General features: G+C 36.7%; 1 protein-coding gene across 2 annotated transcripts in view; it reads left to right on the top strand.

Moving 5' to 3' along the window:
- Nucleotides 1-25,201, top strand: part of EXOC6B (exocyst complex component 6B) — a 682,873-nt gene that overhangs the window by 473,798 nt on the left and 183,874 nt on the right. For both annotated transcript variants that reach the window (XM_006151262.3, XM_006151263.3), the window contains exon 19: nt 13,943-14,084. In XM_006151262.3, the coding sequence (XP_006151324.1) occupies nt 13,943-14,084 (142 nt within the window). The remainder of the gene's footprint in view (nt 1-13,942; nt 14,085-25,201) is intronic.

Consider the following 25,201-nt stretch of genomic DNA (forward strand, 5'->3'; position numbering starts at 1 on the left):
GGGAATTGGGAAATCATCTGCCGAGAACATGTATGTTGATGTGCTTGATTGAGCCAATGCACAATGTATTTTGGATGGAAAATTCATATGTGTGTTGTGATGAGAAAAAATTTATAATAAAAAAAAAACAAAAAAAAACAACAATATATATGATTTAGCAAAATTCTTTAAAAGACACAAATTTCAGAAGACACAAAAGTTATAAAGACACGAATTACAAATTACTCAAGTAGAAACAACATTGGAATAATTTAAAATGAAGATACAATAATGCTCTGGCAAATTGGCTCAAATTAAAACATTTACAATGACACATGTAAATTGTCATTGTAAAGATATGGAACAACTCTTTACTCTGCTGTTGGGGATGTGACTACTCTGAAAATCTTTGACAGTTTCTTATAAATTTAAGTACACAAGCACTCTATGATCCAGCAATTTCACTTTTAGGTATTTTGCCAAGGAAAGCAGGTATTTCTAGTTTAAGACATTATTCATAAGTGGAAATAATTAGAATGTAAATTAATAAAAAAAGAAAATAAACATTAATAAAAATGGAAATAAATGGAGATTTATTCAAAATTTTCAGCAAACTATGCATACATGCAACATAAATGAATCTCAAAAACATTATCTTAGAAAGAAACTTAGTATAAAAGAAGACAGTAATAGGGACCAGCAGTTAGTGTAACGGCTATGTCGCTGAACTCCCATGTAGTCGACCGCGGTTCGAGTCCCAGACCCAGTGGCTTAAACTCACGAGGCCACGCACATGTGTGTGCGTGCCCAAGATCCCAAGATCCCGAGAGGAGAATAGAGGAGAAGGGATTGCGGCGTGGCCATCCCCCATGGGGGGTGATTTCTCGCTTTCTGTCTCTCTTTTTTCTGGCGAGTGCACATGCCCTATAGCAAAAACCTCTCAAAAAAAAAAAAAAGACAGTAATATACAATTTAATTTTTTTCTAAGTTTATTAACTTATTTCTTCTTCTGAAATAGAGAGAGATGCACACCCGAAACAGGGTCCCCATGCCATGGTCTGCCCCCACTCTCAGTCAGTTCAGATATCAGGCACGCATGCAAGACCAAAGTACTGAGAGAATTCTGATAGGCAAATCCAGGCCTTTTACCATATGGACCCAATTGCATTACTGCTACATCACTGCCCAACTTAATTTTGAAAAAAAAAAATTATTGTGTATTTTAAAAATACATGACAGTATGTATGTGATACATATAGATAATGAAAAATTTAGTAAAGTGAGACAAGGTAACCTATTATCTCAAAGAATACTTACTTTTCCCCCTTTTTTTCTCTTTGTATTTAAAAATATATTTACTGTAATTTAAGATTTACGTATAATCATTATACATCTTTGTAAGTTACAATATGGCTTTTAAAAGCATGTATATAGTGTGTAATAAATTGAGGATATAAAACATATTCACCACCTTAAACATTTAAAATTATGAACATTTGAAATTTGCTCTACTTGTTATTTTGGAGGAATATAATGAATTGGCAATAATGTTCTTTATGTGAAGTACAGTTCTAAAGAAAAATGAAGTGGTTAAAAATCAGACAATAAAAGATCTAGTAAATTAGTGAGGATAGATTGTTGAGAGCAAAGATAATTTTAACATAACCAGTGAAAGAAAAATTGTAATTTCCATGCAGAGTATTGTGGGAGATAGGAGTTGATAATCTAAAAAGATCTATGGTATCAGTCATTGGTCCAGTAAGAGATGGGTAAAATTGTGCGTAACAATAGCTCATTAGCAAGAGATAGAAGAAAGCTGTTACTCACTATGCGTTCTTGTAAGACCATAGCCCTGTACTGTGCGTAATGAAATAAGTGCTCAAAAAAGCAAAAACGAAACAAAATTGGAAAGAAATGTTTAAAAGAGAAGACATGGTAAAATCAGTGATTTGGTGATTTATAGGCTTACAAAACTCTTGTGTTTAGCCTTCTTTAAATTCATTCCAAAGAAAGACTCAGCTACTTGTAACATCTTGGACTTTTCCTCTTATCTAATTTACACAATGAGTAACGGTTAATAATAAACATATGAAGGCATTATAAAACCTGTGGAGACAGCTGTCTAATAATTGGTGAATTTATACTTAAACCTGCTTGTGTGTGATAGTTAAATATGAATTTTTAGCCTTGTAGTTGGGGAATCTAATCCTGACATTCAGTGTTATTATTGGTATTGTGTGGTCTTATCCCTGTCCTCTTGCTGCTTTTTTCCCCCTAATTATTTTATCTAATTAATTTATTTATCTCCCTTTAATTTTCCTGATGTAGTTTTTCCTTAAGTATTTCCTGAATAGCCACTTTTGTTTTGGTGAACTCTTTCAGCAATTCTTTATCTGGGAATGATTTTATTTTTTCCTTTCCATTTGAAGGATAATCTTGCAGGATAAAATATTTTTGGTTGAAATTGTTTTTCTTTCAGAGTTTTAAATATGTCTTCTCCTTTCCTTGCCTGCATTGTTTCAGTCGATTTGCCCAACATTAGTCTAATGGGGTAACCTTTGTATGTAATTTGGTGTTTCTTCCTTGCCATTTTTAGAATATTGTCTTTAACTTTAATTTTTACCACTTTGACTATGATACGCCTTGGAGAAGATCATCTTGTGTTATATCTATTTGATGTCCTTTGTATTTTCTGGATTTGGGTGTCTGTTTGCCTCTCAATTTGGAAAGTTTTTGGCTAATACATCATGAAAGAGATTTTCTGTGCCTATTACCTGTCTCTTCGACTTCTGGAATACCTATTATATAGTTATTTGGCTTGTTTAATGGTGTCAGGGTTTCCTGTATATTGTTCCTCTACTCTTTCTGGTTGGTTGGACTAAGTTGGAGGTTTTTGTCTTCAAGGACAGAGATTTCTTTTCTTCAGCCTGCTCTAATCTAGTAGGTGATTTTGATCTCCTGGATCATATTCTTTATCTCCAGTTCTGTCTGATTTTTTTACAGAGTGTCTATCTCTTTATGGAGTTCCTCCTTCAAGTCCTGGAGGGATTTTCTTATCTTTTGGAATTGGTTGTGTTTTCTCTTGCATCTCATTAAGTTTTGTTACAATGAATATTTTGAATTCTTTTTCTGACCTTTCTGTGATCTCTTGTGTTTTATCCATTGTTGGTAAGGGGTTATCATGTTACTTGTGTTGAAGGAGGTATTTCCTGGTTTTCTCCTGTTTCTTGAGACTCTGCTTTGATTTTTAGTCATCTGGTGTTATACTCACTTCTTCCTACTACTTTGGAGTATGTTTCTATACTATACTATGTTTCTATTCATTCATTTCCCTGTAGTGTAAGTTAGCTCTCTGCTAGTTTTCCTCCTGTACTGTGGATGGAAGTCTGGGATCCACAGTGGAAGTTTTGTGTTTAGGTTTTCAGAGGAGTTTCTCTCCTTTCGCTGCTTTGTGTGTGTGTGTGTGGGGGGGTGCAGGTGGGTGGTTGTGGGGAGAAAATTCTTCCAAAAATTATTGTCTTCAGGTGTTGGGTTACTGTGTACCCACGCCTCTCTGTTCCCAATGTGGCTGGAGGTTGAGTTGAATAGGTCATACATAAGGTCATAGTCCAGTTTGCATGCAGCTGTACAACTCCACTGTAGGCTGGTCAGGAGTCCCTATTGTTGAGCTAAGACCAGCTGGCCTTTGCTTCACTCTTGTTCCTGGATGAGTGAGGGTCAGAACAGTATCAGCACACATGGAGCAGCAGCTCCATCTCTCTCTGGGACTGTAGCTGCCATAGCAGCTCCTCCTTCCCCACTGCAGGCTGGGAGGAGGGATCCCTGGTGATGAGCTAAGGCCAGGCAGCTTTTGCTTTCCTTTATCTCCTTCTGTCTCTTGGACAGCAAGAAGCAAGTGTTGGTCCTTGAAGGCCATATCAGCCTCTCCTCTCTCACTCCAGACTAGTTGGGGGTCCTTGCTGATGAGTTAAGATTGGGCAGCCTTTGCTTCCCTGTTGCTCCTGGATGGATGAGTGGCAGAAAAGCATCAGCTCACATGGGATAGCAGCTCCTTCTATCAATTACCCATTTTGTTTGATTGTTTGGTTTTTATTTGTCAAAGGATGCATACACTTGCCAGAAAGAGACATAGAGAGAGAGGGAGAGATAAAGTACTCCTCAATGGGATGTGAGGATGTGATCATGCTGCAATTCCTTCCCCTCATAAGAATTTGGGGCACACACGAATCCGGTGTGTTTTTCAAGTCACTGGATCAGGATTCAACCTGTGTGGTCGGCCATATGCATAAGTCTTAGGTGTCTGTAAGAGCAACGAAAAGATGCAGCAACTACCACAAGGCCCTTTACCAGGAGACAAATGACTGTTAAGAGTATTTGGAGTCAACACAACTGGATTCAAATCCTAAATCCACTAATTACAAGATGTAATCAAATTGTTTAACATCTTGTTCTTTGTCTTTATCTGCACATTGAGGATTAACGATCTCATGAAGTTCTTATGAGAATTATTTGAGGGCCTCTTTTTCGTGGTGACTCGGAGGAGGTCAGCTGCTTCAAAATGAAGCTGAATGTCTCCTTCTCAGCCATGGGCTGCCAGAAACTCATTGAAGTGGATGATGAATGCAAACTTCATACTTTTTATGAGAAGTGTATGGCCACATAAGTTGCTGCTGATGCTTTGGGTGAAGAATAGAAGGGTTATGTAGTTCAGATCAGTGGCGTAAATGACAAACAAGGTTTCCTCATGAAGCAGGGTGTCTTGACCCATGGCCGTATCCGCCTGCTACTGAGTAAGGGACATTCCTATTACAGACCAAAGAGAACTGGAGAAAGAAACCACAAATCTGTTCAGGGTTGCATTGTGGATGCCAATCTGAGTGTTCTCAGCTTGGTTACTATTTAAAAAAGGAGAGAAAGATATTCCAAGATTGACTGATACTACTATGTCTTGTCCCCTGGGGCCTAAGAGAGCTAGCAGAATCTAAAAACTTTCCAATCTCTCTAAAAAAGACAATGCCCGCCAATATGTTGTAAGAAAGTCCTTAAATAAAGAAAGTAAGAAACCTAGGACCAAAGCACCTAAGATTCAGTGTCTTGTGACTCCCTATGTCCTTCAACACCAACACTGGCGTATTGCTCTCAAGAAACAACGTACTGGACCAGCAGTTAGCGTAATGACTATGTTGCTGGACTCCCACGTAGCCGACTGCGGTTTGAGTCCCAGATCTGGTGGCTTAAACTCACACCGGGCGCATGCACATGTATTCCCAAGATCCCGAGAGGAGAATGGAGGAGAAGGGATTGCAGCGTGGCCATCCCCCCTGGGGGGTAATTTCTCGCTTTCTATCTCTCTGTCTCTGTCTTTCTGGCGCACACATGTGCCTTATAGCAAGAAAAAAACTCTCAAAAAAAAAAAAAAAGAAAAGAAACAACGTACTAAGAAAAATAAGGAAGAGGCAGCAGAGTATGCTAAACTTTTGGCCAAGAGAATGAAGGAGGCTAAAGAAAAATGCCAAGAACAGATTATGAAGAGACGCAGGCTGTCCTCTTTGAGAGCTTTTACTTCTAAGTTTGAATCCAGTCAAAAATAAGGTTTTTTTTTTTTAGAAAAAGAAATTAATAAAATCAGATCTCAAAAAAAAGGATTATTTGAGATAATATTTTCAAATCACTTGGCACACAGTCAGTATTTAGTAAATGGAAGCAGTCTCAGAGGTGCTGGTGGTAGAGATGGCAGTAGTATTAATGATGACGATGCCTTCTCTATGCTATTCACATCTACTCACATTTAGTACTATAACATAGCACTTAATTACTGCTGTGTAATTAAAGTACATTGCAATAGAAAGTAATGAATACTGAGCTTTCTCTATTTCTTTGGAAGAGTTTGTGAGATCTTTACACATTTATCTTAATTATGTTTAATTATGTCTGAATAATAAATAGTGAATGGCATGTCCTTTTTCTTAGGAAAAAAAAAACCCTGTAAGTTCTTTTCTTCCTTATAAGCCATGTTTTTGTTTTGTTAGATAAACTTTTTAATGAAGTACAACATATTGTGTCAAGGTAAGACCATGGAAGAAAATCAACCTCTGTATTTTGAAGGAGCTGAGAGTATGAGAGAGACAAGTTCAGTTTGCTGGTTAAGTTTTTTAAGGGAACTTGCAGATAGAAGCAAGGTCTTGGGTGGCTATAAGACAAGAAGATCTCTGCACCCTTTTCCTCAAAGGCATAGCCTTATATATTAGGTCATCCGAAAAGTCATGATGCATAGACACATTTTTGCATAGAAAAAATATATCATGACTTTTCTAACAACCCAATAGTTATCAAGGTGGGGGGCTGTGAAGAGGGAGTACATGCAAGGAGGCAACTGAAGAATGTACAGAGTGGTTTTAGGTTTCAGTATTATATCTTAACTATGACTAAAGTGTGTCAGTCCATGGATAAGGATAGTAGGTATGTTTACTACCATAATTAAGGCTATATTCCTATTTTGGGAACATAGCCAAGGAGTTTGGGGTCAAATGCCAGTCAAGATGGCAGATTAGCTTCAAGATGGGGTCACTTGGGTTCCACCACACTCTGCTCACTTATCTGGTATTGTAGCTTCATGCATCTCCCTCTTCTGAGATGGTCCCTAAGGGTCTAGAGGGAGGAGAACAGCATCTATCGTTAAATCCTTTCTAATTCAACAAAAATACACCAGGTCAAACTTTTTTATACCAACATGATCATAGAGATTCCTTTTACATCAGCTCCCAAACACTGATATAGAATTACTCCTGTTTTTACATCAGTTGACTTGAGGTCTCCAATAGCCTCTATTATAACCTTTGTCCACTCATGTAATGTGGGTGATTGCAAGAGAACATTATGAATGAGTGATGAGGAAAATGGTAGAGATATTCAGAAGAGCACACCAAACACTTTCCCACTGCTGCTCAAGATCTGCGTAATGAAGAGGCATCCCAGGATCCCTTGCTATGTGCCATCCAGCTCTTGCACTGTGGTGCCAACTATGTTTGTGTATCTGGTCTCTACTTTACAAGTCTGGGGAAGAGTTAACACCTTGATCTTTGCTAGCACATCAGCCTACATATTTCCATGGGGTGAAACTGACTTATGGGCAGGGATATGATACTGCTAGATTAGTCTGTTGATTTCTAACCTGTTCCAAATGTCTCTCCACATGTCAGTTTCCCATAATGGTTTAACTCCTTCCAGTTGCTCTTTGCCCATGAGGTAAGCCAGGTGGTGAGCCCTTTACATATGAAGCAGTTATCCATGCAAATAACTAAAGACCGGGGTTCATGTGTGCAAATTAACCAGGCTGCCCTTAAACCAACCCACTGGCTACTTTGTTGTCTTCTTATTTTTAAACCTACAGTGTGGGATTGAATAGTTGCTGCTGTCCAGACTCTAGGATTACCCCAATGGGAGCCATCAGTGTACCAAGTCTCAGCAGGGACATGACTGGTATCTGTTGTCATAGATAATGACACCTTTAATAGCAGCACAATTATCTTCATATTGAACATGTCCTAGGATAGCATGTAATAGTCTCAAGGAACTATTAGACAAAGTATTGTGCTTTTGTAGATAAGCATGATGTTTATGGAATGTAGGTGATTAGGATACTGCTAATATGAATCTGGAGGAGCATCTTTTTAGCCACATCACTTTGGGAAGGCCTGTATGCATTATTACTGTTAGACTGTGGTTATGTGTTCTACCTGTTGTAAAGCTTTGTCCATCCCTAGAACCTGTTCTTTTAGCAAGTACAAAGTTTCTGCACCTTCCCAGAGTTGTAACTAAAATCCTAGGAGAATGCCCTCTCTGCTAAGTTTGTTATAAGATCCAATTTAACTCTTCTGGCTGAATAATCACATCCACTGCCGTAGGTATTCTTCCCGAAAGAGGTCCTAAAGCCTCTTCTTGCTTTCTATTCTCCTGTCAATGAACCTTGCCTTAGTTTAAAGGGCAGAGGCATTGTGCCATTTGTCAAGTAAATGTTCTCCAACATCCCAGGAGGCCTAAAAAACCCCATAGCTGCTTCATTGTTTTAGGAGCAGGTAAATTGTCTGTTATTGGGGCGTTAAAAGAAATACCTGGAAGGAGAAGGGATTGCCGAGTGGCCATCCCCTCTGGGGTAGGGTGGGGTGATTTCTCACTTTGCTTCTCACTATCTCTTTCTTTGGTGAGCCCATGTGGCCCCGAAGAAAAACCCTAACAAAAAAAAAAAAAAAAAAAAAAAAAAAAAAAAAAACAAACAAAAAAAAAACTTGGAACTGGGTGATTTTTAAAGAAAATGGAGGTTTATTTATAATACTCACAATTCTGATATCTGGAAAGTCCAAAAGCATCACAAAATGAGGATGGAAAAACTTTTAGTAGAGTAGAACATGTGGCTTCTGCCCATCTCATTTTCACTCCTTATAACACCAGAACTCAACCTACACTGACATTCAAGACCCAAAGGCCCCACCCTGAGACACCATGAAGGGATTACATTTTCACTTAACAACTTCATAGTATAACCAATGGCCAGATTGTAACTTTTTGGAGGGTATCCAGTACCACCAAGACCAAATTCTAGAACATGAACCTTTGGATGATGAACCATTATCTTAACCATAACAGAAGTGTTGTAACTTACCTATAAAATTGCTTGTTAAATAGATAAATAAAATTTTAAAACTCTCTTGAAAAAGGCATATCTTACCTGACCAGTTTACCCCTAAAAATTTTATAGCCAAGCTAGGACCTTGTATTTTTTGAAGGTCGAAGGCCCATTTTCAGTTGTTGAAGTGGATGCATGATGTATCCAGGTGCTACAGTAAAGACAAATCTTCAAAGGTTCACATCACATCATCAATATATTGAAAATGTTTCAGTCAAAGGAGACACAAGAGGTTCCTGCAGTCAAAGCACGACATATGATAGGGCTAAATAAATACCATTGAGGTAGAAGAACTTGGAAAATCACCCACTACTTAACATTTATAATACCTGTAGCTGGTTGGTGTGAAACAGGCTTTTCATTTTACTTTTCCTAGTAATATTGTCTTTCCAACTCTGACTCTAAGACAAAGCTCACTCAATTGAGACATCTGTGAAGTATGGTGAAGTATTATGTTCCTACCTGGGATATTCTCAGAGATGGGTGTTATGAAAATTGTAGTAGAATGGGGGTCTCTTCTCCATGCTTACCATGAGAGCTTACCATGGGATCAGTTTATTTCATCCTCGTAGTCTGCCCCCCCCCATAACTGTCCATAGCGACCTATTTCCTGTGATATCTTTTAGGATCACTGCATACTAAGGTACATTCTGCTCCTATGTCTACTAAAGCCACATTTTGCTGCTTGTTCTGTGGACTTTAGTGTATGAAGAGCTCAACCTGGGACCTCTGATCACCCTTATTGCTCTGATATAGAGGGCAAGCTGGGCCCTCCCTTGTCACTTGGTCCTGGGGACTTCCATCCTTTGTAAGTAGTGATCAGGATATGCATTTATTGGACTTCCGCTTCCTCACCCTCCTCCAGTGGGGGTGCACTAGAGAGTATTCTGAACTGCTGTGCCTAGGTGAAATCCTTCCAAAGGACTGCAAGAACAGCATTCAGTTGTCATATTGTTTTTCTCTTGTTACCTCAGCAGATCATGCCACATCTAGTTACTTACATAGGATCTTTTACTCCTGTATCACTAGTGCTGGGAGTCTTTCCTCTCTCTCTCTCTCTCTCTCTCTTTTTTTTTTTTTAATTACCTTTACCCTTGTTACTAGATGGACATGTTTATAATCTTGGCTTTTTCAAGATCAGCCATGGCCTCACCTATACCTGGCCTACTAGTGGGGTTAGGGTGCCATGCCAGTCTCTCATGGCATTCTGTAGCAAGCCACTTTTCATCCTTGCTGTAAAGATGTCTTTATCAGGTCTTTGAAACTCTTGAATATTTATTGCTCGTTTCTTGCCTAATTTTTATATGTCTTGCTCTTCCTCTAATGCTCACCAAGTGGGAGTCTGGCCAGGAGTGTCACCTTCATTTGGCAGGACTCTCTCATTGCCATAATATTCTAGTCGGTGAGGTTGTGGTTTCCCTGCACATTACAGGCATTGTGGAGGTACTGGAATGAGACTGTGCAAGTGGTGATGTTACTTATGTTTTCAGACTCCTTACAAGCTAACAAAAGGCTATTTCCCCCAGTGTCCCAAGTCACACTAGCCAGAAGGTCACTATGCCTTCTCAGCATCTGCTTGAGGTCTTTACTATGTCATAACTCTGCCAATGCATATTCTTGGATGGTTAGTGTTGGGCTGGTTGCCCGTTGTTTCCCTGCTATATTTTATGGGCTTTTACTTTGGTCTGCAAAGGCTGTCTAGTCAGACACAGAGGGTTGTATTTTTTCTCCTCTTCTGATATCATCTCTGTGTCTTCCTCATACTCACTGTTGGTTCCCATAGATTGCAAGTTTTTTATACCAGTCCATTTTTTCTTTCTTTCTTTCTTTCTTTCTTTCTTTCTTTCTTTCTTTCTTTCTTTCTTTCTTTCATTTTTAAATTTTTTTGAGAGGTTTTTGCGATAGGGCGCTTGCACTCACCAGAAAGACAGAGAGGAGAGACAGAGAGACAGAAAGTGAGAAATCACCCCCCAGGGGAGATGGCCATGCCTCAATCCCTTCTCCATACTCCTCTCGAGATCTTGAGCACACATGCACACGTGCCTGGCATGAATTTAAGCCACCAGGTCCGGGACTTGAACCACGGTCAACTACATGGGAGTCCAGTAACATAGCCATTACGCCAGCTGCTGGTCCCTATACCAGTCCATTTTGACCAGGAAATGGTCAAACACCCACATAGTCTGCCTAATTTCCTTCTTCCCAGCTGCAATAAAACGCAGGCTGAGCACACTTGGTCTTGAGTTTATCCACCAACTTTCAGAAGTAAAAGGACATGGACATTCTCATTTCTCCAATACTTGCTCCTCCAGTTTCCTTGTTTTTGCTCCTAACTGAGCCTCTGTGACCAACTGTGTCACCTGTAATAACAGCTACTCCACTTTTGCTGCCATCTGGCAACTATCCTTTTCCTGGTAGATCATGTGACTTTCGTAGAGCAACTATTTTAATCCCTTTTGTGTTTCCAGGGCATCCTTTTACTCTTGCAGAAATTCACATGTATCTCACAGTTGGACTGCTCATTCCAGATCTCACATTTATGTAAGATGAGCACCTCAGGTTTTATGTATGTTGAAAATGTAACAATGATGCTTGGTTCATTTTTCGTCTTCTGGCATTCTGTCTTACTTTTGGTGCAGTCTCTGCACCGGTAACTATCATGGATGGCTTCATAAGGTATAGCCTGTGTGTGATTATGTCTGATCTGAAGGTGTGCCTATCGATTCCTAAAGGTAAGTTTTACCAAACAGTTAGTCAGTTTAGGTTTTCATAAAAATTTAAACTTGGGACATTTGACTCTGAGCATTTATTTTCATTTGACTAGGTCAACTTTGGTTCTCCTTGTCAATCTAGTTGAGCCACTGAAAAGCCTTTAAAATGCTATCCTGTCAGCCTTCAGATTTGGGGGCTTTGAGCTGAAAATTTTTTATTTTCTCAGTATCTCCATGTTTGGTTTGTTGGGTTCTTTAAGTGTCTATTTTGGCCTTGGTAAGGATGTTAGATTACAAATTCAAAAGTACACCCTATGAGATACTCGGTATTTTGAATCGACTCTTAAAGTACTAGCACCATACTTTTTTGGGCCTAGTCTAGCTCTTGGATAACCTGTTAAATATTCTCTAGAACTCTTTTTACCCAGTTGTTCCACTGTCATATATCGCTTCTTTTTAGATAGTAGAACAGTGAAAAAATACAGAATTGGAATTCTGTAGAAATATCAATAGCCATATGAGTTCGTATAAATTAAGCTCATTGAGTCTTAGATTCTTTGTCTGTAGGAAAAGAATAATACTGTTTTCTTGGAGGTAATTGTGAGTATTGAATGAAATGACATAAGATACCAAGTGCCTAAGAGTTGTCTCAAATCAAATCATCTAGAGTGTAGATTATGAAACAATATAAATAAACCATGTAGATAAGGAACATTTATTAAATGTCATTGTTTATTATTATTTTTATACTACAAAATAAGATTTTAATCAGATACAAGTTTAGGAATTATTTAATTACATAAAATAATCAGACATAAAATTATGGAATATCATTTTGTTTAATTAGAAAAATTTATAATAGTACTCAATTCAAAGAAATGATATTCAGAAATGCCTCAGTCTTCACATTCATACTAGTGAACTGACAAAGAAAATTTCAGAAAGATATATCACATAATATGACAAAGTTTAACATATTTAAAATAACACAGTCTATTGTTTTTATTCATGTAATTATCATAATACTGCTTTAAAACTAAAAATAGGATATCTAATTCCAAGAATGGTCATTTTCTGGGAAAGGGAGGAAAATGATTAAGGCCACACAGAAGCTTAAACTGTATTTGCAATATTTAGTGGTAACATAAGTATCCATCATATGGTTCTGTTTCTTACTGTATAACTGATATATTTTATAATTTAAAAGAAGAAATATCTCCCTGGAATTTGATAGAAAATGGTCAGATATGAAGGATCTATTGCTGAGTGAAGTAAGTCAGGCTATGAAAGAAAGATATTGTATGTATCCACTCAATATATACCGACTATCCGCACTCTATGATAGAGAGCAAAAAATTGGAGGACATAAAAGCAGTGAAGGTACTTAATGAGAATAGGACAGTGTGGAATGGGGGAGGTGAAGAGAAGAGGATAGAGAAAGATAGCAAGTGAACAATAGGCAGGACATTAGTGAGAAACAGATATGGCTTATTAACTGTTGATGATGATATGTATAGTATTCTCAACTGGACTGGTCTGAGAAGTATTTCATGATGGGCAAAGTATTTTTACAAGCAAAATGAGAAATAATGATTGACTGTTTTAAAAATAATTAGAATAATAAAAATAATGATTGGGGAAAACATAGAAAAGATATTGAATGTTGAAGTGGGGAGATTAATGTCTCTGTATTGACTGACATGCATGGCATTCCCTTTTGAAAAACCAATGTAATACACTGTAAAGTTATATGTAATCCAATGTAATATAAAGATTATGATGATAATAAAAAATAAAAATAAAAAAGAAGAAAGATCTACCAACTAATTTGAAAACACAGACTTTTAAAAATGTATACTATCCATTCTGTTTTTTTAATAATAAATGATAACATGAAAATAAAAATATGTATCTGGAAAAAAAGTAGGTAATCTTCTGTGATATGTAATTTAGACCTGGGACTAAATTGTAAATTCACTAAATGTAAAGTGATCTGGATCCTTTAAAGAAGACAGTAAAATACTAATTTAAAACTTCATATTTAAAAAATTAGCTTTGAGTTTATATTAATAAATCTCAGGTTTTTCTAAAAAATAATAAATCATTTCATTTTTTTTAGGTAACCTTGTTTTAAATCATTCTTTTCATTTATGTGTGTCAATCATAAAGCAGTAAGCACTAGTTACTAGATAAATTAAGGATTATTTATATTTGCTATTTTGAAAAATTTTGGAAGGAACCGAAATTTATTATGTGGAATATTCTTTCTCAGTTTACTTAAGATTTTGAATAATTTTTATTTACTGTTAGGTTAGGGAAAAAGGTGTTTTTCAACAAAATAGCTGGTTTTTGTGAATTTCAGCTTAGTATTATAGCTACAAGGACTGATGGTGATGAAGCTAATGTTCAAGATTGCCATCAGATGCTTTAATTCCAAGAGTATTTGAGTGCAAGGATATCTTGATGGAGATAACATTAGAGAAATACCTAATTGAAAAATAAGTTTTTTGTTGTTATTGGAATTTCATCTTAATACATTAACTTTATGGTTTACATTCTTGTATTTCAGGGGAAGGTGGCCCAAACAGCATGTATGTCAGCTTGCAAACATTTAGCCACTTCCTTGATGCAACTTTTGCTGGAAGCTGAAGTAAGGCAGCTCACCTTGGGAGCATTGCAGCAGTTCAACTTGGATGTCAGAGAATGTGAACGTAAGACAGTGAACCATCATTTTGCTTGTTTGTCTTACCTGCATACTCACTTCTGTGAAAAAGAAAGTTTAGATTAATAGGGTCATCATTTCTGATGATATCAAGGAATGCTTCGATGATAGAAATAACTTGCAGGACATCTAGAAATAAAGTCTACCAACAAGCTAATTTGAGCACTCCAAATTGTCTAGACCCCTATTAGAACAGAGAAGATCCCTGACCACCAGGAAGTTTTCAATCTAGAGGGGGATATAAGGCAGACATGCATTTAATAGACACCAAAGAAAACTTGATTGGTCCAAAGACTTCAAAAGAATGCTATTTCCAGCTACCTGCTTTTTATATTCTGTTTTAAAACTAACTACATGTTATCTGCAAACTCATCTTAGTGTAAAGAACAAATGGTGTGTACATTTATCTGTCAGAAATGTTTTTTATTACAGGAAACAGAAAACTTTAGAGAGAATGGTTTAAACAAATAGGTTTTTATTTTTCTCAGAGGCATTAAGTTGCTGTATTGGTTTAGTTGCTTAGTGATGTCATTGTGGACCCAGGCTCTTTTATTTCCTCTGCTGTACTTAGTGTTCGGACTTTTCATCCCCCATATATGTTATAGTCAGAAGAGATTGACATTCTAGACAGGAAAAGGTGCCAGCTTTATCTATTCTTTTTATTAAGAAAATAAAGACTTTTTAAAACATCTGTAGCAAACTTCCCTGTATGTCTCCTTGATGAAAACAAAGCTGTGAAGTCCAGCAGGTGGCATGGCATTTGATGTACTAGACTCCCACATGGCCAACTATGGTTTGAGTCTTGGACCTGGTAGCTTGCTTTCTCAATTTTCAACCTCTCTCTTTTAATTTATTTACATTTAATCACATGTCTTTACAGTATATATTTCTTTTTCCAACACAAATATCATGCATGTTAGTCAAGACAGAGATATTACTACATACATTATCATCAGCAAATAGCTTCTCATTTTTTGTCAGTTAAGCATATCTTTACCAGTGTTTTCCTTCCCATTTCCCCCTCCCTCCCTTCCATACTAAACTTTTCTTTTTTCACATTTTATTGATTCACAAAAGATCTTAAACTGAAAGTATGGACGAACCTAGAATCTAGTGACAAGTACACTATAATTTTCTTCTGAAACATTTTTTTCCTTTCTCCATTCCCCTTTACTAAAGAGAGATGTAAACTAACTTATTTGCAAAAAAAAAAAGAGCTAATCCCAATTTTGTCTGTTAATTGCACAAAGCCCCAGAAGAATTCAATTTCTGATGCACAGCAACAGATACTATTGTATTATTTACTACTTACTGTATTATTGAACTTATTCAAATAGCCATTCTACCACAAAATAAGAATGCTCACAAATATTTTTCCAATTGCAAAGGGGCCAGAGAGGGAGAAAAGTTTATATTTCAACTGAAAAAAATCTTTTTCTTAACAAATTGTTGAAGCTATCAACAACTCAAAAGAAACAAAAATCCTTAAATCTGGAAGACAAAACATAGAAGAAAATCAGTAATGTTTTAGACAAAAGTCATAGAATTCTATTTCACCAGTTCAGTCTCATGTAATCTGTCTTTTCTTGAATTTGCAGTGTTACTGTGGTCTGACCTTTCCATTAACATTCAACATTATTATTGATATTTTAGAACTTGTCACTACCTTTAAGTTGTCCTTTTTCTTGGTTATTTTTTGTTGTCTTATTTGTCTGTCTGTCTTGAGTTTTTCTGGTATAGTAGTACTCCCTTCAGAATTTCTCAAAGAGCTGGTCATTGTGAACTTCCTCACCTCCTGGAATTCATTGTCTCTTTTCTCCAACATTTTCTGGAGTTCATTGTCTCTTTTCTCTTGCATTTCTGTTAGCTTTGTCACAATAAATATCCTAAATTCTTTATCTGACATTTCCATGAGTTCCATTGTACTCTCTGTGGATGATGAAGGGCTATTCTTTCCCTTTGGGAAGAGATATTTTCTTCTCAAAAAGGTGGTCTGGTGTTGGTAAATTCTTTCGGGTTTTGTTTATCTGAGAACATTTTTAATCTTTTCTTCCCAGATGAAGGATAGTCTGGCTGGATATAGTATTTTTGGTTGAAATTGTTTTTTTTACTTAACACTTTGAATATATTTTCCCATTCTTTCCTTCCTTGCATTGTTTCTTTTTTAAAAAAATTATTTATTATTATAATAATTTTTATATTACATTTAATCAGATGTATCTTTACAGTGTACTACATTTTTCATATTTTTATCCAGCACAATTGCTTGCATTGTTTCTGATGAGAGGTCCCATGTTAGCCTGATGAGATATCCTTTGAAAGTAACTTGATGTTTTTCTCTTGTTAATTTCAGTATTTTGTCTCTGTCTGTGGTTTTGGTCAATCTGGCTATGACTTGCCTTGGAGAAGATCTTGGGTTGATTGTATGTGGGGTCCTTTGTATTTCTTGGGTCTGGATATTTGAATCCCTCTCTAGGTTTGACAAGTTTTCTTCCAGGATTTCATGGAATAGATTATCAATGCTCTGATTAGTTTCTTCACCTTCTGGGATACTGATTATCTGGATGTTTGGGCATCTAGTGATATCTCATATTACTTGTATATTATTATCAGTTTTTTTGGATTATTTTCTCAGTCTTTTTGGTGTATTTTTCTAGGTCAGAGGTTGTGTCTTCTACCTCAGAGATTCGATCTTCTGCATGATCTAATCTGCTTTTAATACTTTCAAGGGAGGTTTTGATTTCCTGTATTACAGCCTTCATCTCTAACAGTTCCATTTGATTCTTTTTTATGCTGTATATTTCTTCTTTCAGATGGTGGAAGAACTTCTTCACCTCCTGGAATGCGTTGTCTCTTTTCTCCTGCATTTTCTGGAGTTCATTGTCTCTCTTCTCTTGCATCTCTGTTAGCTTTGTCACTATGAATATACTAAATTCTTTATCTGACATTTCCATGAGTTCCATCATACTGTCCTGGGGATGATGAAGGGCTGTTCTTTCCCCTTGGGTGAGATATATTTTCTTGATTTCCCATATTTCTTGTACCTTTGTGGCTATTTTTGGTCATCTAATGGATTATGCGTTACTTCTTCCCTTCTTAAAGTTAATTCTGAGCATTAGAGATATGCAGAAGGAGATGACCTGCAACATTTCTGCAGTTCCATTTCTCTGACCCTCACCAAGCAACCTGCACTTTTGTCAATGGAACTGGATATTACAAAGGCCTCACAGTTTCAAGGGAATAGGTGCACCTGGGCTGAGTTGTGGGGTTTCAACTAAGAATCAGAGATGTGTGGGAGGAGATGAGCCGTGCTCACTGCAGCTCTGTATTTCTTCCAGCTACTCACTTTGCAGACTCTCTTCTCTGATTTTTAGTGGTATATTTATGTTTGCCTAATTTGTTAGAGATTTCTGCTACTGTAAGCTCATATGCTTCACTTTACTGTGAGGTACTTCTTTATCTATTTCTCCTCTACTACTGTGTTTTGCAACGTGGTATCCACGGAAAGGAATTTCAATTTAGATTTATAAAGATGAGTTTCTCCCTCTCTGTAGCAGTTCAGTGAGGGCTGAGGTTTACTATGACTATAAAAGTATTCAGATGTTTTGCTACTGTGCACCTAGACCTGCCCAGACACTCACTGTGTGGAAGGTGAGAAGCAAGGTGAGAAATCAGGAAAAAAAAAGAAAAAAAAAGAAAAAAAAAAAAAAAAAAAAAAAAAAAAGGCCAAACAAAACAATAGAAAGGGGATTTAAAAAGGCAAAATAAATGCTGAAAGGAGCAGGACTGGGCTGGACCCACCTAAGATGCACCTGAATTCTGAAATTAGCAAGAGAAAGGAGAGATCAGAGACAAGAGACAGTACCTACAGATTTAAATATATATATATATATATGAGAAAAATTTCAAGAGGAAGGGAGAGGGAGAGACAGACAGAAACAGAAAGAAGACAGAGACCACCCTACTTGGCTTTTTGCTGGTTGTTGGGCCAGGAGAGGTTTAGGACAGAGGTTTTCCCATTATAGGGGAAGGGCTAGGCCCACCTCAGATGCACATGGATTCAGGTCTTTTCCTGAGTGTTTGGGCTGGAAGGAGAGGTTTAGGGTGGAGGCTTTCCAGTTAAAAGGGCAAGGCTAGGCCCACATCAGATGGATTCTAGCTTTTCACTGGGCGTTCTCTCTCTGTGAGCACACATGCCCTACAGCAAATTAAAATAATAGTAATAATAATAAATAAATAAAAGGAAATAAATAATTCTTTAAAAAAAAAAACCCAGAAAACAAAAACACAGCTATATGGTCACTTCCAATTCTAAGGAAGCTGAGAGATTGAGTAGCTGGTAAAGTACAAGGTGAGTGCTATTGTTGGCATTTAACTTGTCATGAATTGTTCACACCAGGTTGAACACAAAACTAGGCTTAGGATTAGGAAGGAATGAAGGGTATTGTGTTGTTTGCTATGCTGTCAATGAGAAGTGGAAATTAACAAAAAACGTTATGACTCCTGGAATTTTTTTTTTATTCTAAGAATATTGAAATAGTGGACAATTACTGCTGACACCTCTGCTCTACCTTTTTATTCTAGCTGCTGATAATTGGTTTTCCTTGGTTAACTCTTTTTGATGGCTAGAAATTAAGATTTTATTGGCTATGCTATTTTTTGTTTAAAAAGTTATTAATAGAGCCTTCCACTTACAGCTATCACAGACAGTATCAAAGTTACTCATTTGCCATGAACAAATATAAAATTGGATAAGCTATTTGATAAAACTTTTTTCATGCATTGGATAGCAGACAACATAAGGCTGTGATCCTTCAAAGAAGAAAAACACATAAGGTAAGCTTGGCATTCACTCTGGCTTTCCGTCTGGAAATACTATCTAAAACAGCAGCACAGGAAACTAGAGCCCATGCAAAAACAGTGTTTTTACTCAGGAAAAAAAAAAAAAAAAAAAAGGCAACAACACTAAAGCCACAGAGATTGAGGTATAGAGCTAGTGAGACAGCTAGAGAAAGGTACCTGAGACCAGGAGCTGCTCAGAGAAGTGTCCCTAAGCAATCTACTGTGGGGAGCTCTTAATTCTTATGTTAAAAATTAAGTTGCTGTATGTAGGATAAAATTCTGTGAGGCTTGCCAGAGAATTACCTGTGGTGTCTATAAAAGGGATACCTGAAGTTAGAGTCCTGTGAGACACTGGAATTCTGACCAACCAGAGAGGAAGACCAGCTAAATATGTGTGCATTTAGTAAGACCCCAGAAGGTTGGGTCTTAAGAATGTTACTCAAACTCTAAAAATAAGAGCAACTTTTTTTTTTCCTTAGTTGTATGTATATATTTATCATGAATAGCATGCTGTTTTAAAATAGATATACATTGTGGAATGGTTAAATCAAACTAATTAATGTAGCATTGCTTGACATACTTATCATTTATTTGTTACAGTGTAAACATTTAATATCTCTTTTAGCAATTTTCTTTTTTAAATGAATTATTTTTTCGACTTTATATATTTATTTATTTTAATTTGATCAGAGAGGGACAGAACAAGAGAGAGAGAAAGTGAGAAAGTAAGCCGCCAGGTCCAGGACTTGTACCATGGTTGGCCATGTGGGATTCCAGTGCCCTTAACCATCATGCCATCTGATGGCCCCTCTTATAGCAATTTTCAATAATGTAATATATTGTTATTAGCTAGAGTCACCATGCTATACAATAAATCTCTTTAACTTACTCTTCCTGTGTAACTGAAGTTATATGTCTTTTGATCAACATCCCCTGAATCTTTCCTCTAGCCTCTGGTAAAATACCATTCTACTTTCTATTTTTATGAGTTTAATATTTCAATATTCCATATATGGGTGTGATTATACAATATTTGTCTTTTCTGTGCCTGGCTTGTTTCATGTAACATAACTTTTTCCAGATCCATCCATATCACAAATGACAGAGTCTCTTTTTTTAAGACCAAGTGGCTTTCTACTGTGTATATATGCCACATTTTCTTTATCTATATATGGACATGAATATCTTGGCTATTGTGAATAATGCTGCAATGAACATGGGAGGTCATATATATCCCTTTGATATACTGATTCTATTTTCTCTTGATATAGAGCCATTAGTGAGATTGCTGGCTCATATGGTAGTTCTATATTTAATTTTTTGAGGACCTTCCATACTGTTTTCTACAGTGATTATACTAATTTGCATTCCTATCAACAGAGTACCAGGGTTTCCATTTTTCTGTATCTTTCCCAATATTTGTTAATTTTCATATTTTTAATTTATAGTCACCTTAACAAGTGTGAGGTAATATCTGATTGTGGTTTAATTTGCATTTCTCTTATTCTTAGTTATGTTGAGTATTTTTGTTGTTGTTGTTGGGTATTGTATTTTGTTGCATTCCTTAAAGGAGTATTGGGTTTTGTTCTAACATATATTTAATTTACTTTGTATTGGTTAGATCCATTCAAAGTTCACTCTCAAGTTTATAGTGGGTCCATAGAAGCCATTGGTCTAGGTCTAATTTAACGTCAGTTCTTTTTCTTACGGTTTTTGTTATATGGCATGTGAGAAATCATCCCTTAGGAGGGAAAGCTACTCCCCAATCCCTTCTCGTCCATTCTCCTCCTGGAATTTTGAGCACACACACACATGCACCTGACATGATTTTCAAACTGCCAGGTCCAGGATTCGAGCCACATTCAGCCATGTGAGAGTCCAGTGTCCCAACCACTGTGCTGTCTACTCATCCCAACCTCAGTTGCAAAGCAATGCCTTTTGGAAGATTCTGCCTGATGCCCTAGATGTCTGGAAACCATTAACTCCATTTGTTGAAAACCCAGAGTGTGCTTAACCCTGTAAGAGCTTCACAGATTATTCTGCCTATTTATTTCTTGTAATTCTTTCTCCAGTCTTGGGTAATTTCTTCCCATATACACAAATTAGCACTCCCCCAAATATTCCATGGGCTCTTGTATCGTTTTTCTGAATGCTATCTTTTGCAGTTTCTTCCTCTCTTATAATCATTCCTGCAAACACTAGTTGCCTTGACTTCATAGACTCTAGTCTCTGTCTTTTCAGTTCATTGAGACAACCATGTTCTGCCTGGGTTCCCTTCATTTGCCTGCTTTGTATCACAGCCTGGAAATGGCCTCTAGGCAGGCTTATCTGGTTTGTTTCCCTTCTCTCAGGGTCACAATCTTTGTGAATCGTAGTCCTGTCATTGCCTCTTGTCCAGATCTAAAATCATTCTTTCAGATAACTTGTCCAGTTTTCCAGTTATTTTTTGTTGTCTTTTTCATTTTCCACAGTGAGAATATTAGTCCTTTTCCTATCAGTTTAAGATGGTCAGTATCAGAATCAAGTGAATATCTTCTCAAAGATTTTTAGATTTTTTGACTTTGTGGAAATATCTGCTCAATGTGGGAGAAGTTGGGATAAAAAGAAAAGCACAAAAAGAAAATAAAAGCCATTTAATCTCACCATTCAGAAATAAGCACAGGTTCAGGGATTTCATCTAGACATGATAATATGCAAAAGAAACCACTCTTTTCTGAAGTTGTCTACTAGATTCTTTGCATCTAATTAGTCAGAGTTCTTTCACCTCCGTCTGTCTTCACCAATTGTTTACTAGGAGAATAAAAATATAGTGATTAACTAGACCAATCCAAATCAACTCTTAAAGCTGAGTGTAAAGTCATCTTTCCTTGAGTTTTGAGAAAAATAAAAGCCCATTCTGTTATAAAGAAAAAGAAGAAAAGGGCTTGAGGTAGGATAGCAATCAATTGTATTGGTTAAGTGACAAGTCTGATGAATGATTGGGAATAACTGACTCTATGACTGCATTTCTAATAGAGCTAAGAGATAAAAAGGATAATGGGTGATAAAGCTAAAGTATCTTCTGAAAGAGTGGTGGTCCGAAGGAAGCACTGAAGAGAAAGAAAAATGTCCACCTTATAACCTGATTGTAAAGTAAATTTTATGTAGAAGAATGAGCACCTCATATTTGAGAGAACCATAGGAGAATCAGCATCCTTAGTGGGGATCCAGCTTTTAGTTAAGACTGAGAGGTAGAGACCCAGTCACAGTGGCACAGACCTAGTGCAGTACTTTGCAGTACAGGAAGCCGTGTAAAAGGTAATGGTTTGGTTCCCAGACTGACTTGTACATATAAGGAACATATACTAGCCTGTAATCCAGGCTGTTAGAAAAGCTAGGGGTTGGAGGGATTATGGCATGAGATCTGTTGAGGGCATTTGTCTCTTTCTCTCTCTCATTCTCTTTCTCTCTCTCTCAATAACTTAAAAAAAAAAAAGACTGCTAATGAAAAGATGGAACTATAATGAGTTTGCTAACCATGTAAAAGGGGTTCCAGAGAACCAGTGTCTTCTCTGAAAAGCCATTCAGTAATAGCCTTTCAGACTTAGGAACAACTGAAAGGTAACATTTAAAGGTCTTGATGGTACCTAATAACCACAATATCAGCACTGAAATTTTTTATATATATATTTTAGAACCACTGACGTTCATTGATTTAGAGTTTAATGTTTCATTTCTGATTGGCAGTAATTTGTCTGTCAAGAAACTTTCTGTGGACATTTATTTTACTTTAAAAGAAAGAATTCTATTCTATGTCTATACCACCCCCCTCATTTTTTTTTCTTTAGATGCTCAGTGGTCTATAAAAAAAACCTTAAAGAAATGATACATAAAATTGAAGTAACTGTACAGAGGCGTATAAATGCAGCCCCAAATGACAAGATAATTAACACTTACATCTTTCTACCCAGTGGTGTGTGCGTGAGGTATATTCTCTTTTTGTCTGTGAGTCCTTGAAAGAACTGTATAGGTCCTAAAAGAAATCAAACTCTGGACAAGGTAGCATGTGAAGGTACCATCAGTGTTTGACTGTGAGGCCTGGGCTGCCTATTTTCTTATCCCAAATGTATAAAGGAATTGTATAGGTTAGTATGAGCCTGAGAAATTCAGCAAGTATACTTTCATCATTGAGAACACAGATTTTAGAGTCAGCTCAATAGAATGGATTCAAGTCATCACTTTCAGTGTGACCGTGTATAAATTATTTAACTCCTCACTATTCCATTTATGAGTTAAGAATAATAGTAGTATCTAATATGATAAGGGTGGGTGTCAGAATTAAATGAGATAATCTATGAAGAGTTTATTTCACTGGGGGTAAAGCACTTAATTATGCAGTAATTAGTACCTGCTCCTGTTATCATTATCATCAGCAGCAGTTAGCATGCATCGAGCAGTTCTCAGAAGGCCTTTTGCAAGCTCCTTGAACCTTTGCCTATAGTTTGGGAAGGGCTTAGAAATACCTTTTAATCTGATATAAAAAATTAACTTTTGCTTCTTGGTAGTTGTCTGTGAAACTTCTATGGTTGTCTTGAAAGGAATGATCTAGATCTGATGATTTTCTAATCAGACTGATGCTTTTGCTGGAACTTATTAGTCATTTAGCTTAATGCTTTCTAGATATGGTAACTACTGCTTAGGGTACCATTACCTAACAGAAAGGTTATCAGGTAATTCTATTGATAGGCTACCAAACCAAATACCTTTAAGGCAGAAGTCACTAGAAATTTGGAAGTTTGAAGAAATAATCCCTTTTTGTTTAGAAATTGATAATGACTTTATACACACACACACACACACACACACATATATATTATTTATTTACAACATATCTCTTTACAGTGTACATTTCTTTTTTCAGCACGATTACCATGCATATCAGTCAAGACAAAGATATTACGATATACATTATCATCAGCAAATAACTTCTCATATTTTATCAATCAAAAACGTACTTTTACTTTTTTGATTTTGACTTTTTTATTTTTATATATTTCATCTTACACTTTCATACATTTGTGTATCTTCTATTTCATTTTCAATATCAGAATACTATGTCCTGGCAGGAAACTGGGGCTTAAATACCAGCTATTCTTTAAGAGAGATTTTTGATCTAGGCTGCATGTACTCACTGGAGTGATAAAGAGACACAGAGACAAAGAGACAGAAAGAGCAAGAAATCACCTCTGGGGGGCGATGGCCATGCCGCAATCCCTTCTCCTCCGTTCTCCTCTCAGGATTTTGGGCACACACGCACATGCCCCAGCATGAGTTTTAAGCTGCCAGGTCTAGGACTTGAATGGCAGTCACCCTTGTGGGAGTCCAGCAAAATAATCGTTATGTCTTCTACTGGTCCCCCAGCAGTTCTTGACTGCCTTAATATTTAAACTTCTTGATCTAACTTGGTCTTTTGTAGCTTTCACATTTTCTAAGCTTTCTCTTTGTATACTCAAAATAGGGAGTTCTAGGTTTATATCCTAGCACAATCATTTGTTATCATCAATAATTCAGTAATCTGTTCATTTATTCAACAACTATATGGAGTCCCTATTCTGTGCAAAATACTATACTGGAGACTGGGGATAAAATGGGAAGTCATGGATTTTTAAATAAGAGATTTGATCCTGGTTAGATTTGTATTTTCAAATGGAACTTTACAATTATCAGCAGCCTCAGAGACCAGTTAGAAGTCAGTATGATTATTCAAGCCACGGGAGTGAATGAATCAGTTTATTTAACCTCCCCGAACCCATCAAAAAACTAGAAATACTTTTCCCTGATATGTTTATCTCACAATATTGTTAAGAAGTCAAGTGAGGGGACCAGCAGTTGGTGTAATGGCTATGTCACTGGACTCCCATGTAGTCAACCATGGTTCAAGTCCTGGACCCAGTGGCTTAAACTCACGTCGGGCGCATGTGTGTGCATACTCAAGATCCTGAGAGGAGAATGGAGGAGAAGGGATTGTGGTGTGGCCATGCCCCGTCGGGGGTGATTTCTCACTTTCTGTCTTTCTGTCTCTGTCTTTCTGGCAAGTGTACACACCCTATAGCAAAAAAAAAAAAAAAAAAAAAGTCAAGTGAAATAATACATTGGGTTGTCAAAAAAGTCATGAAGCATTTTTGCATAGAAAAACATAGAATAAATACATCAAATTACTTATAAAAATAGCCATGAAATTTGTATTATAATTGCCATTTTTTGAAGTTTATTTCTCTAGTTAGC

This window comes from Tupaia chinensis, unplaced genomic scaffold (assembly GCF_000334495.1).
Source record: "Tupaia chinensis unplaced genomic scaffold, TupChi_1.0 Scaffold000316_1, whole genome shotgun sequence".
Classification (NCBI taxonomy): Eukaryota; Metazoa; Chordata; class Mammalia; order Scandentia; family Tupaiidae; genus Tupaia; species Tupaia belangeri.